The 14,887-nt window shown below is 40.4% G+C and overlaps 1 protein-coding gene across 4 annotated transcripts in view; it reads left to right on the forward strand.

Annotated features, from left to right (window-relative positions):
- The window catches only part of LOC137379453 (POC1 centriolar protein homolog B-like), a 110,161-nt gene that overhangs the window by 17,675 nt on the left and 77,599 nt on the right, over nucleotides 1-14,887 (forward strand). For all 4 annotated transcript variants that reach the window (XM_068050291.1, XM_068050289.1, XM_068050290.1 and 1 more), the window contains exons 3-6: nucleotides 7,704-7,875; nucleotides 9,972-10,151; nucleotides 13,243-13,350; nucleotides 13,768-13,883. In XM_068050291.1, the coding sequence (XP_067906392.1) occupies nucleotides 7,704-7,875; nucleotides 9,972-10,151; nucleotides 13,243-13,350; nucleotides 13,768-13,883 (576 nt within the window). The remainder of the gene's footprint in view (nucleotides 1-7,703; nucleotides 7,876-9,971; nucleotides 10,152-13,242; nucleotides 13,351-13,767; nucleotides 13,884-14,887) is intronic.

Raw genomic sequence — 14,887 nt, forward strand, 5'->3', positions numbered from 1 at the left:
GGACTCTCGCTCTTTGCTGCAGAGAACAGTGTCAATCCCCCTAACTATACTGTCTCTTTCTACCAGTACATTCCTTTTTTCTCCCTCCACTTGAATGGCTTCCTGTACCATGGTGCCATGGTCAGGTTGCTCATCCACCCTGCAGCCCCCACTCTCATCCAAACAAGCTGAAAGAACCTCAAAGCTGTTGGACAATCGCAAAGGCTGAGGCTTCTGCACTCCTGCTCTCTGGGTTCCCTTTGCCTGCCTCAGCTGCAGCCATGCTCTCCTATCCCTGACCACTGACCAAATCAAATGACCCTATCCTAAGAGGTGTGACCGCCTCCTGGTACAAAATGTCCACGTAACTTTTCCCCCTCCCTGATGTGTTGCAATGCATGCAGCTGGGCCTCCAGTTCAATGACTGAACCGAAGCTCTTCGAGCCGCAAACGCTTACTGCAGACGTGTTTGCCCTGGGTCACACTGGCATCCATGAGCTCCCACATGCTGCAGCTTTGGCACATCACCTGTCCTGCCATCCTTAATGTGTTTAATTAACCACTTAATTATTTTATTTTATTTTCCTTTTTTTTATATATTGAGCTTACCACTAGTTCCTTTACAATTTTAAACATTAGGATTAGAATGGACCTAATCACCAAACTGGTTTGGGAAGAAGCTACCTATCACCTACCTGCTTGCCTGTGATGTTTGATGCTATATTTGATTTAAATTAAATTAAAAGCTTACCTGTATACTCACTCCAGCAGCTCTCTGTTTCCCTGCTCTCTCTGTCGATTTGTGATGTCACTGATGTCACTTTTTGTGTTTTTTTTACCCTTGCTGCTCTCTCGCTCTCTGTCTGTCTCCGACTCTGGGCATTTGGCGTGCTTTTTAAACCTCCGTTCCCGCTGTGCTCCTCTCTGTCTCTGTCTCTCGCTCTCAGCCTCTCTAGCCCGTGCTGCTCCTCTCGCCTGCTCGCTCTGTCTGTCACCGACTCTGGGCTTTTGGCGGGTGTGCTTTTTAAACCTCCATTCCCGCTGTGTTGCTCTTTCTCTAGAAACTTAGAAAATAGGAGCAGGAGTAGGCCATTCGGCCCTTGGGGCCTGCTCCGCCATTCAAAGAAGATCATGGCTGAACGTCTGATTCAATACCCTGTTCCTGCTTTCTCCCCATATCTCTTGATCCCTTTGGCATTAAGAAATATATCTATCTCCTTCTTTAATATATTTAATGACTTGGCCTCCACTGCTTTCTGCATTGCAGAATTCCACACGTTCACCACCCACTGAATGAAGACATTTCTCCTTATCTTGGTTCTGAATGACATACCCCGTTATCCTGAGACTCCTGGTTCTGGACTCCCCAACCATCGGGAACATCCTTCCTGCATCTAGCCTGTCTAGTCCTGTTAGAATTTTATAGGTTTCTATGAGATCCCCTCTCACTCTTCTAAACTTTAGTGAATATAGGCCTAGTCGACCCAATCTCTCCTCATACGTTAATCCTGCCATGCCAGGAATCAGCCTAGTAAATCATCTTTGCACTCCCACCATGGTAAGAACATCCTTCCTCAGATAAGGAGACCAAAACTGCACACAATACTCTAGATGTGGTCTCACCAAGGCCCTGTATAACTGCAGTAAGGCTCCTGTACTCAAATCCTCTTGCAATGAAGGCCAACATACCATTCACCTTCCTAATTGCTGCTGCACCTGAATGCTTGCTTTCAGTGACTGGTGTACAAGGATACCCAGGACTTGTTGCATCTCCCCCTTTCCCAATCTATCACCAGTCAGATAATCTAACTTTCTGTTTTTGCAGCCAAAGTGGATAACCTCACAGTTATCCACGTTCTACTGCATCTGCCATGCATTTGCCCACTCACCCAACTTGTCCAAATCACATTGGAAAGCATGGGGCAAGGCAAGGAGGCAGGCCTCCATGAACTACCATAGCATGTATTGAAATTCAATCCGTGCTGTTGGTATCTTTCTACATCACTCTAGCCGCCTAGCTAACTGACCCCCCTCACTCTGTCTCCAGCCTCCGACTCTGGGCTTTTGGCGCATCTAACTATCTCCCCTTGACATTCAATTATATTGCCATCACTGAATCCCCCACTATCAATATCCTGGGGGTTACTATTGACCAGAAACTGAACTGGAGCAGCCGCATAAATACTGTGGCAACGAGCAGTTAAAGGCTGGTACTTCTGTGGCGAGTAGCCCACCTCTTGATTTCCCCAAAGCCTGTCCACCATCTTCAAGGCACAAGTCAGGAATGTGATGGACTTCCCGGATGAGTGCGGCTCCAAAAACACTCGGGAAGCTTGATGCCATCCAGGACAAAGCACCCCATCCACCACTTCAACCATTCACTCCCTCCACCGCCAATGCACAGTGGCAGCAGTGTGCACCATCTACAAAATGCACTGCAGCAACTCTCCAAGGCTCCTTCAACAGCACCTTCCAAACCTGTGACCTCTTCCACTAGGAGGACAAGGGCAGTAGACACATGGGAATGCCACCATCTGCAAGTTCCCCTCCAAGCTACACACCATCCTGACTTGGAAATATATCGCTGTTCCTTCGCTGTCGCTGGGTCACAATCCTGGAACTACCTCCCTAACAGTACTGTGGGTGTACCCGCACCAGATGGACTACAGCGTTTCAAGAAGGCAGCTCACCACTACCTTCTCGAGGGCAACTAGGGTTGGACAACAAATGCTGGCCTTGTCAGCGATGCCCACATCCCATGAAACAAATTTTTTTTTAAAAACGAGGATAATGGAGAACTCCAGCTACGAAGTTATAAAAACATAGATTAGATGACTGAAGTAGAAATGGTACGGAGGTGCGATAAAGTGGTTTCAGTGACCAGTGAGAAAGTTTGGAAATTGACCAGTTTGCCAAGGTTCAAGTGTCTAGACCAAGCCTGAAGTGACAGCCAGAGAGAATGTCGAAATCTGGCTGTGAGGTGATGCAAGCTTGGATTAATAGCAAAGGGGAAAAGATAGAGTAATGTGGCGAATGCAACAGAAATGAAAGAAAATGGTCCTTGTAACTAGTTATGGAGAAGGAAATTGAGTTTGGGGGGCCAAGCAAAATATCAAGCTTTTGTAAATCTGGATTAAGTCTGGGGTGATAGCGATGAAGGAGACACACAGTCACAGTTGCAGGAGCCAATGATGATTGGGTCCTCCAACATTAGGCTGGGGGAAGTCTTGAGTTTTGGATAGCTAATTGAAAATGGTGGCAAATGGTGAGGTTGAGGGGAAAAGGTAATGAGGTAATTGGAGCTTGATATTATCCACATAAATGTGAAAGCTACCCTCTTGCTTCCATATATCACCATCAGTAAATGATCAAAGAATGGAACCTTGCTTAGACCGCACTTGGAGTACTGTGCACAGATCCCCTTACGTTAGGAAGGATATTATTGCCTGGGATGGCCTTTGAAGAGAGATTGGGGAAACTGGGCCTATATTCTCTAGAGTTTCGAAGAATGAGAGGTGATCTCATTGAAACCTACAAAATACTTAAAGGGATAGACAGGGTAGATGGAGCTACGATGTTTGCCCTGGTTGGGGAGTTTAGAACTAGAGGACACAATTTCAAAATAAGGGGGAAGCTACTTAGGACTGAGGTGAGGAGACATTTCTTTACTCAGAGGGTTGTGAATCTTTGGAATTCTCTACCCCAGAGGGCTGTGGAAGCTGAGTCATTGAGTATGTTTAAAGCAGAGATTGACAGATTTCTAAATACAAATGACATAAGGGATATGGGATAGTGTGGGAAAAAGGCATTGAAGTGGATGATCAGCCATGATCATATTGAATAGCCAGGCAGGCTCAATGGGCTGAATGGCCTACTCCTGTTCCTAACCTTGGGGTACAAAGGCAACCATGCAGCTGCGTTTGAAGAAATCATTAGAAGTAATTGTGAAGTCTGTGTGCAACCAATGGGAATAGAGTTTGGAGGGATTCTGACTGACTGTAGAAAAGAGACATACAAGGAGGCTGGAGTGTGTACGTCAAAGTAAAAGCAGTAAGCTACAGTCGCAGTTGCATAAGATGTCAGTGCCTTTGACCATTGTTAGTGGTGGAAGCCTGATAGAGGGCTTTGAACAAACTTTAATGAGAGATACGAGTGTAGTTGCAAGGCCTTCATGGAAGTAAACTACCACCGCTACCTGGTCTAGCTGATGTTACTGCCGATCTGCAATATATGGTTGACTTTCTTAATACCTTCTGAAGGGACCATCCAAGCCACTCAGCTGTAAACAATCGTGACACAATATGAGAAATATTGAAAAGACAGCATCAACCTAAGTATGTAACGGAAAATGACTGGCTCATACAATCTCAGCACAGTCAACACTGAAAAGTCATTTGCCAACATCTGAGGTCTGGTGTACTGGTTGGGAGAGCTGCCCTACACACTAGTCAAACTGCAGCCTGGCAGATAGTTGTAATCAGTTCTATCAGCCAGCGTCTTAGTTTTCAGTCGCCATCCTTGGGTATAAGTTGTCCATTGGCATAATATACCACATTAGGCATGGTCCTGGGAGTCTTTATTTAAACACCATGGCTTGAAGTCAAAGGAAGCTAAGGAGCAATTGATGTTAGAAAGTGGCTGCAGGTAAATTGTTGGCATTGATTTTCCTGTCCCCTCAAAGAGCAGATGTTCAAGACGTGTTGTGAATAGTACAAGCACAGAGCTCTTTTATGCAATTGATTACTTCCCTGCAGTTTTTTTTTTTGGCAACTGGCAGCCCTGCCCCACCACACAACTGATAAAGCAAGGCTCGAGGAATGTCGGGCCAATTTTATGGTTGAGTGACAGATTTCAAGAGTACTATTGGAATAATTCCTGTCTCCTGCTTCACCATCAAAAAGAATAGAAGGATGCCAAATGTACATTTCAACCGCAGATGGCTAATTTCTCTTTCAGTATCCATCAACTCCATGAAGTGATTTATTTTTAAAATATGTGTATAAAAGGAAGATGAATTTATGCTATTTCATTTGCTCTTTCTATGTTCATTGGTTCTAGTATTAGTTGCTGTCATTTACAATACTAATGGTTGTTTTTTAAACTAAATTCAGATTGGAGTGATTTGAAAGAAGTTTGCATTTATATTGCATCTTTCATATCACAAACATCCCAAAACACTTCACGTAGACTGAATTACTCTTTTTTTTTTTACAGTTACTGTTGTAGAAGAAGAAAGAACTTGCAATTATATAGCGCCTTTCATGACCTTGGGATGTCCCAAAGCACTTCACAGCCATTGATGACTTTTGAACTGTAGTCACTGCTGTAATGTAGGAAGTGCAGCATCCAATTTGCACATGAAAGAGTCCCACTATCAGCAATGAGATAAATGATCAGATAATCTGTTTTTGTGATGTTGGTTGAGGGATAAATGCTGACCAGGACTCTGGGAAGAATTCCTCTGCCCATCTTTGAATAGTGCCATGGAATCTTTTGCATCCACCTGAAAGGACAGACTTGATCCAATAACCCATTGGAAAGGCAGCACCTCTGATAGTGCAGCACTCCCTCGGTACTGCACTGGAGTGTCAGCCTAAATTTGTGTGTTCAAGTCTGTGAAGTGGGATTTGAGCCCACGACTCTAACTTGGAGACAAGAGTTCTACATTTGGACCAAGGTTAATAACTATGGAGGTAAATATGAGAATCATTTCTGTGCTCAATAAACAGTGAGATGAATGAAGGATGTTTTCATAAAGGTGGTTGAAAATTGGGCACAGAACACTCCTTGCACTTTTTCGAATAGTCTATTGGGATCTTTAATTTCCGCTAGAACTAAACAAGCAAAGGTCTTGATTGACGTTCTTACGTGAATAATGGCTCAATACTTTGCTGAAGTTTCAGCCATGATTATTCTCCAAAGTTCCAAACTGAGGCTTGAATCCACAAGCTTCTGAAAAAGGCGAGAGGTTGTGGCTGTAATCTCATTTCAGGGTACCGTCCATGGTTGTAAACCACTTAAGCTTCATTCCAATTATTTATAATGTCCCCAATGCTTGTCAGTGAGATAATCACCCTTGTGAGCACTCTTTCGTATCCCCCCTTCTTCATTTTAAAGCAAGAATATTTGTATAACTATATGACTAAAAGACCAGTGGTTATATAAAAGCAGCATTGAGAAGGCAGACAAAACAGTGACCTGCAATGAAGCTTTATTGTCAGACAGTAGGTAGAAATTAATCAAGTGAATCTGATGCACCATATGGAAGGGCAAAGTACAGTATTAGCAAGTGATTAGCCAGGCCTCTGGCTGTGCTGCAGAATAAGGACAAGGAAGATAATGCAGTATTTATCAACTGGGTATCATGTCTTGCTGGGAATCAACAAATTCCCTACAATTAGCATAATAATAAATGCTGGAACTAGCTCTTAAGAATTAGGAAGAGGAGGAATAAATGACCTTGTAAAATATATTTAATCTAATAAATGAAGCTCTTCAAAAGTGATATATTCTTAAAATATGCACACAAGGGGTGGCAAGATGTTGCGTTCATGCCATTTCCTTTTCTCTTTGTACGTTCAGTTTTCTGTTTCACTTCCTTTTCTAGTGCATGGGAATTTCATGTGTCCTATCTAAAATGTGGGGGGAGGGGGGTTTCGCTCCACAGCACTATACATGAGGGATAATTTTTGAAATACTGCTGTAGTCTTTTCCTGTTTACATGAGTTATCTATTTTTTTGCTCTTTCCTGGTGTTCCCTCTTTATCTTGGCATCTTTGTTCTAGGATATGCTAAACATTTCTATTCTGTATCTCCCCGATTGAGGGGGAAAAAAACAAGAGGCTACAATAAGGTGAAAAAAATGAAATAAACATATAGGGAAATGCGATTAAAAATAGCAAAGATAATTACTTTTTACAGCAGAACCATTAGCTTTAATACTAGTCTATGTTTCCCCCAGTGTCTCTAACTGATATTTTAAGTTTCAGGATTGTTTGACCATTTTTCCACAGAAGGAATTTAAGAAATTACTTTTGAGTTTTAAACAAACTGTGTTCTCCAGTTTTTTTTTCATAGAAAATTGCTTGATATGTTGAATAGAAATTGTTCCCCCTACGGGGGGTAGGGCCCCTCCCCCCCGCAAAGACTAAACAACAAAAATTGAAAAATATATTTCTCCAACTGTCAGAAAGTCCTTTTGATTTCTGTTGTAATTAAGGACTTGAAAAGCAAGAGATGACACACAGGCTGTTTGAGACAAGGCTATGAGGGCAGCAGGATTTGTACCAGAGAACTGTGAGGGTTTTCACTGAGGTAATGAGGTTAGAAATTCTGGAGGATTGCTAGAAGTCAGGTAAAATGACCCATTAGTCTTGGCATGTTCTTCAGTATAGTATGCAAAAATAGCTAGGTTATATCAATTGATTTAAATGCATCTGGACAATGGCCACTTTATAAGTTTTTTGTGTGTTTAACTTTACAAGTAGCTTAACAATTTGAATCTGTTCTCATCTAGTCAAGTGTTTGCTCAGTCCACCTTTGGAGAGATTCCAATTTGGATACTGTTGTTACACCCTGAGTCATACTTTTATGCAAGCAGACATAAGACAATGTGAGTCAGCTCCCAAAAGTAAAATGCTCAAACCTGTTGGCTGAGGTGATCATAAGAGATCTGGACAAAAAATACTTGAAGTTCTAATATTGATGATTTATTACTTCCGAAGCAACTACCTCAATTGACAAGTGCCTTATGATATGGAACTTGAAGCCACAAACCAGAGCCTACCGATTTGCAGGACACAAGGATGCTGTGATGTGTGTCCAATTTTCCCCATCGGGTCACCTGGTGGCATCTGCTTCACGAGATAAGACTGTTAGACTCTGGATTCCAAATGTGTGAGTAATGTTAATGAACCTTTAATCTGATGATGTGATACAAATTTTTTTTATAGATTGCAGGTATATTTGTTGCAAGAATGTTATGTAAATAGCAGATCTTGCATGACATTGCTCACAGCAAGTTATAGATTGCACTGTTGTACTGAGGATGAGTTTTGCTTAAACTGTGAAGCAAATGGGTCTCCCTTGACATTGCTCACTGTTTGTGATCACGTGCTCTTGCTCTTTTTCCCTCATCTACAGATAGATATACTTTTTTCCCCTCCTCCACTTTTACTTGCTCTTCTGATTCATTTCACACTTTTTTTTTCCTCCGTCTCCTTCATTTCTCACTCTAACTTTCCTTTAATTCTCACTTTTCATTCTCTTTTTTTTAAAGCTCTCTTTCATTTCTTGATGGATGAGGAAGGACTCAGATGGGCAAAGAGATTAGAAAAATCTGGGGCATACAGATGTGTAGGTAGCTCAAGGCACACTTGGGGCTGAGCGGGTGAGCAAATAGATAGACAGAGAAAAACTTAAGTGTGTGGGGAGAGGGGAGTAGGGCACACAAATTGATGAGCAGGTAGGCCAGGCAGTGTTCAAAATGGGTGGGTGAACAGTTCAGTCAAAGCAAATGATTTCTTCATTTTTCTGCTTCATTTTTATTGGTAGTTACCAGCTTGATTTGTTCACATTTAGTGAATTGAAGATTTGAGTGAAATATGCAAGATTTCTTTTTAGCCTGTCACTGATTTTTTTTTTTTGCCCGACAGACATATAACAACTTGAAATGTGACTCCTCTGACGACCTGACACAGTAGATTTGCACTAGATATAAAACAGTTGTATAGTTGAATTATAAATCATATATGGGGCGGCACAGTGGCGCAGTGGTTAGCACCGCAGCCTCACAGCTCCAGGGACCCGGGTTCGATTCTGGGTACTGCCTGTGTGGAGTTTGCAAGTTCTCCCTGTGTCTGTGTGGGTTTTCTCCGGGTGCTCCGGTTTCCTCCCACAAGCCAAAAGACTTGCAGGTTGATAGGTAAATTGGCCATTATAAATTGTCACCAGTATAGGTAGGTGGTAGGGAAATATAGGGACAGGTGGGGATGTTTGGGAATATGGGATTAGTGTAGGATTAGTATAAATGGATGGTTGATGTTCGGCACAGACTCGGTGGGCCGAAGGGCCTGTTTCAGTGCTGTATCTCTAATCTAAATATGGTGTTGTACATTTCTCTAGGTTCTCTCTCTCTAGTCAAGTTTAGAACTGCATAACTGCCAAGGTGATTTCATCATATAAAATACTCTTGGCAGATATTTTGCAGTTTCCAAAGCTGATTGAAGGAACTGTAAAGTATCTGTCAAGATGATTTTCCACAACGAAATCATCTTGGCAGATGTGCTATTTTCAGCTCTGAATATAAAGAGCGAATTTAAATGAAATATCTTAAAGGATTTTTCAAAAAATACTCATGATGCTTTGCTCTTCATATATAATGCTGTTTTATGCAAAAGTAACAGTTTAGTAATATTCTGTCCAACAGTTTTGTAAAGTAAGACTGATGAATCATTTGATTAGATTAGATTAGAGATACAGCACTGAAACAGGCCCTTCGGCCCACCGAGTCTGTGCCGACCATCAACCACCCATTTATACTAATCCTACACTAATCCCATATTCCTACCAAACATCCCCACCTGTCCCTATATTCCCTACCTATACTAGTGACAATTTATAATGGCCAATTTACCTATCAACCTGCAAGTCTTTTGGCTTGTGGGAGGAAACCGGAGCACCCGGAGAAAACCCACGCAGGCAACTTGCAAACTCCACACAGGCAGTACCCAGAATCGAACCCGGGTCCCTGGAGCTGTGAGGCTGCAGTGCTAACCACTGTGCCGCCCTAGAATCATCATCTATATGGTTTTGCATGTAACTTAGATGTGCTGGCTTGCCCACTTAATACCTAATCTTGTATTTTTAATAAATATTCACACCAGTACAAACTTAAACTAAAAGTTCAGACCCCTCAGCACAATGTTTATTCTACTGTAAAAATTCAAAAGATCACTAGAACACCAAATTGAAATTTGCTATCTTCTATTTAGTAAGGGAGCATCAACTGCATTCAGAGCCCACAGTGCCACAGTTCGCAGTGTGAACTTCTCCAGTGATGGGAATTTTCTGGTTACAGCAGCTGATGACAAATCAGTAAAGGTGTGGAATGCACATGAACAGCGGTTTTTGTTGTCCCTTAAAGGGCACAATAACTGGGTTCGTTCTGCCAGGTAAGTTTATTTTAAAGAATAGATAGCCTAGTGAAAGTTTGGTATAAATATTAGAACCTGATCATAAAGTTGGTTTAGTATTGTATTTTTTGAATAGTGTTTACAAAGTGATATGGGTCTTCATTGCACAATGTGTATCTGATTTGGGCTTGAGCGACAACATTTATTTTTATGTTTCATTCTGCAAATACTTATTGCTTTTTGTGCCATTAGTGAAATGTTCAGGTCAGAGAATTAGAATTTTGAATCTGTGCTAAATTTACTGATTTCAACAAAGAGTTACAATATGAATACTCAATTAATCATGCAATACTGTACCTAAAGTTGTTGAAGTTGTTTTCCTATGTGGATATTTTTTATTCCAAATTAAGCAAGAATCCACTGTGTACTTGCTAGTATGAAAATTGTGCAGAAGTTTTTTAATGAGTAGTTAACTTAATAGGTTCTACCTCTAATGTGCACTTACCCAATATCCAGTGTTACTCTCTGGTGTGCCTTTTCCAAATAAAACCAATAAGGAGAACAAAAACCAAACAAAAGTGCCCCCCCCCTTTTTTTTTTAAGAAGGGCACAACTAGTAAGGAACTAAACCATAAGACCAAGGAAAGCTATAAACTTAAATAATATTTCCTGTGTCCCCTACACACTCCAGTCCTTGCGGTGCCTACTGTTTGTGGAAATTCTCAAACGTACCAGTAGGCACCGCAAGCTCCTTCTCCATGGGCACGGGCATAGCTACACGTGTTATGGTTTTTTCCTCCAAACTTTTACTTTTTGAATTATTTCTTTTGAAAGGCTCTTCCATACAGCCCTGTAAGTCGTCATTTCATTCAGTTCGTGGAGCTGGAATGTTTGAAAGACCAGACTGATGGGGAGTCCTTCAACTTGCCATTCTCCACAGAATGGGATCAATGTTCAGAGACTAGATAGAATTAAGCTCCACTTTCTCCTAACGTGTCATTCTGTTTGGCTTAATAGTAATCAAAGGATGGAGCCAGCTGGTTAAAGGTGATCATACTGTGCAATGAAAATATTGAAAGTTAACTTGAGATGACTGGCATTTTAATAAAATTAAAATGGCAAACTATGTTGTGGATTGCACCCACAGAGAAATTTATGCTGAATTAAATCACAACTTTCTCTACTTTGCATTTGAGACATTAATATACAAGGACAATATTGTAATCTTAATGTAGCAACAGTGTGTTAAGGTATACTTTGCACCAGCCAGCATTTCTTTGATGTTTGTGTATGTGGAAATAAACATAAAGAAATAATTCAATGGCTTAGATTTTGTGGTGGTAATGACAGCAAAACTGTCAGTATTCACCTTAGTTATGCCATTGAAAGTGACAGCAACTTCTGGAGTTCGCGCATGCACAATATAACGCGGTATAACAAAAGTAATTGTTTCCTTGTTCAGAGGATGCACTGTTGAGGACCCGCCCACCCTCCCTCCCTCCCAACCCCCAAGACTGAAATCAATGGGAAATCGATTGAATTGGCAAGAATATCCGCCATTATGCTGCTACTCCCACTGTTTTAAAAAAAAAAACCCTTGAAAAAGTTGCACCTTGTTGAATGAGGTGTAACTGGGACTTTAACGGCAAGCTAAGTTCGCAGTTACTGCTAAACACCCTCATTGTTTCTGTGAAGCTGGTTTTATAACTGTGGAATGTAATATTTCTCCATATTCCACATTTTTAAAAGTTTGTTTAACTTCTATCTTAATCCAATCATAAACATTTATTAAACTATCTGAAAATGTAAATTAAAAGTCAAGGATATTATGTTTTTTTTAACTTCCTGGTTTGCCGTGTGTGAATACTTCAATGTGATTGGCTGCTTGCTGACATCACTGCTGCCAGGTGACTTGGCGCCAAATTTAAACTGCCTTTGGGAATGGGGAAAACCACACCAAAGGGTTTGCTAGATCTTTGTGGGCAGCTTTCCTCAAGATCACTGGTAAGCACCTTTGCTTTGCCGCTGGCCACAAATTCTAGCCTAATCTATTTCTTCATTTCATGCTAAAGTAAAATTTTGAGTCAGATGTTTTTCAGTATTGCAGTAAATTTAGTTTTGGGTCCTGTAGCTCAGGGGCTAAAACAGTGAGCAACTGAGCTACACAATTTGATCCCTGGTCTGCAATGATTTCAAACTGGGGCTGAGATCCAGGATCTACAGTTTGTATAAGTTACTGGGTTGGGGAGGATAAAATTGATCAGGGCTGCTGTTCCTCATTGTGCACTTTTCACGGAAGTAGTTCATACTGAACTATCACGGGACTAACTTAGGATTTCCAATGTTAATTTGCGTCAAATAATTTTAAGAATGATGTAAGAATCTCACTAACTGATTACTGGCTATAAAATTATAATATAACTGCACTACACTTGTGCAGAAAATTGTACTGCTTATGCATTGCACTGTATTTTTCTTTTCTTTGCCTGTTCTTAATCAAAATGTTGCTATTTGTATCCGCTGGAGTTTAGAAGTGTAAGAGGCGACTTGATTGAAATATAAAAGTCTGAGGTTTCCTGATGGGGTGAATGTAGAAAGGATGTTTCCTCTGTGGGAGAATCTAGAACTAGGGGGTCACTGTTTAAAAATAAGGGGGCACCCATTTAAGACAGAGATGAGGGGAAGGGTCATGAGTCTTTGGAACTCTTCCTCAAAAGGTGGTGGAAGCAGAGTCTTTGAATATTTTTAAGGCAGAAGTAGATTCTTGGTAAGCAAGGGGGTGAAAGGTTATTAGGGGTAGGTGGGAATGTGGAGTAGAGGTTATAGTCAGATTAGCCATGATCTTATTGAATGGCAGAGCAGGCTCGAGGGGCCGAGAGGCCTACTCCTGCTCCTAATTCGTATGTTCGTATTAGACTGGTTTAAACTTTGTATCACAATTTTGTTCAATACTTCAGTGTTGCACTAGTAGTGGGTGGGGCAGGTGGTTCAACGTTAATGCAAGAAAATCAATTTAAGGTTATGATTTTATCTAAAAGGCCCTACTTTATTTTTGCTTAAGTGTATGTCATTTTACATTTTTTTAAAAGAAATATTCTAACTCTTTCAAATGTTTTACTTTGATCATTAGGTTTTCTCCAGATGGAAGACTTGTAGTTTCCTGTAGTGATGACAGAACTGTTAAGATCTGGGACACTGTGAGCAGACAATGTATCAATACTTTCACTGACCTCAGAGGGCAAGTTAACATTTGTTCTTACAAAATGTATTACTCTTTCAATCTCAAGTTCATTAATGATATAGAAATAAATTAATTGCATCATAAAGCAATCCAAATTATTTTACATTGGTATTCTATTAGCTCGTCAATGACGCTGCTCCCATTGGCAAAACCAGGTAATTGTACCTACCTATGAACTGCTGTAGTTATTCTGTGTAGTTGGAATAGCTTGTAAATTTTAGTCTTCAGGTCTCTTACTGATCTTTTTGTAGAATGTTTTTCATCTATAGCAAAAGTGTGATCGACACTCTATAGGCTCAGCATTCTATCAGGCCTAAATATTTGTAATTCCATTATTGTTTGTTTTTGCTGTATGTCACATACTACCAGGTCTTGGTACTGATGCTCAAAAGTGTGATGTTTATTATAATCCAGGTTTGCCAATTTTGTGGACTTCAACCCCAGTGGGACCTGTATAGCTTCAGCAGGGACTGATAACACTGTGAAGCTTTGGGATGTTCGTATAAACAAACTGCTACAACATTACCAAGGTAACTAATCAGAACTCTATAAAAGTGCCAGCATTAACTTATTAAATAACTTGTAAATTTAATTCCCAATTTTAATGGGAATATAAATTACTATAGTCAGGCTTAACTGTCATGAGTTGTAGCAATTTTGAACAAACTCATTAATAAATATCTAGGGACTGAAGGCAGAGTTACTACAGGTACTTTCTTATGGTCTTATTAACAGTGATGGTGTTCATAGGTATGTGTTTATGGATCTGTGTTTAACACTTTTGCCTCCAGGCACTGCTGTTGCTGATTTTTGTAGTGAATAGTTTGAGGATTAGGAATTGGGGTATGTTAGTTACAGAACATGCAAGTGTTGAGGAAAATGGTTGTGCCTGAATTAACTATCTCTCTACGTTATTTGACTTCTGAAGCTTAACTTTCTTTCAAATATTTACTTTTATGCCCTTTTTTCTAATTTCCTTCTAGTCCATTCAGAATCTTCCTTTGTCCCCTTTACTGATCTTTGACTTGGTCTTTATCTATTGGTTATTTTCATATTTTGCTGCCTGAGGTCTCTTTTCTCTTCGGGCCATCCATCATAATTCTTTCACTTTAGTTATTGTAATGCATTCTTTTTTTGTTTTGTTGACTCCTATTCATTTCCTAATACTGTATCTCAATTTGATTTTCTGACTACCAATTCAACTTTACTAGGTTGTTGTCAGTCTGCCTCTTAACCTGTATTCATCACTGTAACAGAAATAACTGTTGTATCGGTTCATTGGTGTTGACCTATAACAGTCAATTAAATAAAAATGTATTATAAAATCTGGTGCAAAAGTCATACTATGTTTTCATGGTTTAAGCAGTGATTTGCTACCTTGCAGTATATACACAATGTTTTACAGCACGTTCTAAAGCTAGACCAGATTAGCCAAAGTAATATAGTCAAATAATATTCCTTTTGCTTTAAAAATAGAAATGGAGAGCTTTAAAATGGTAAAAATGAAGCAAAGCCTCCCAACCCACACAAGGCT

The sequence above is a fragment of the Heterodontus francisci genome, chromosome 18 (genome assembly GCF_036365525.1).
Source record: "Heterodontus francisci isolate sHetFra1 chromosome 18, sHetFra1.hap1, whole genome shotgun sequence".
NCBI lineage: Eukaryota > Metazoa > Chordata > Chondrichthyes > Heterodontiformes > Heterodontidae > Heterodontus > Heterodontus francisci.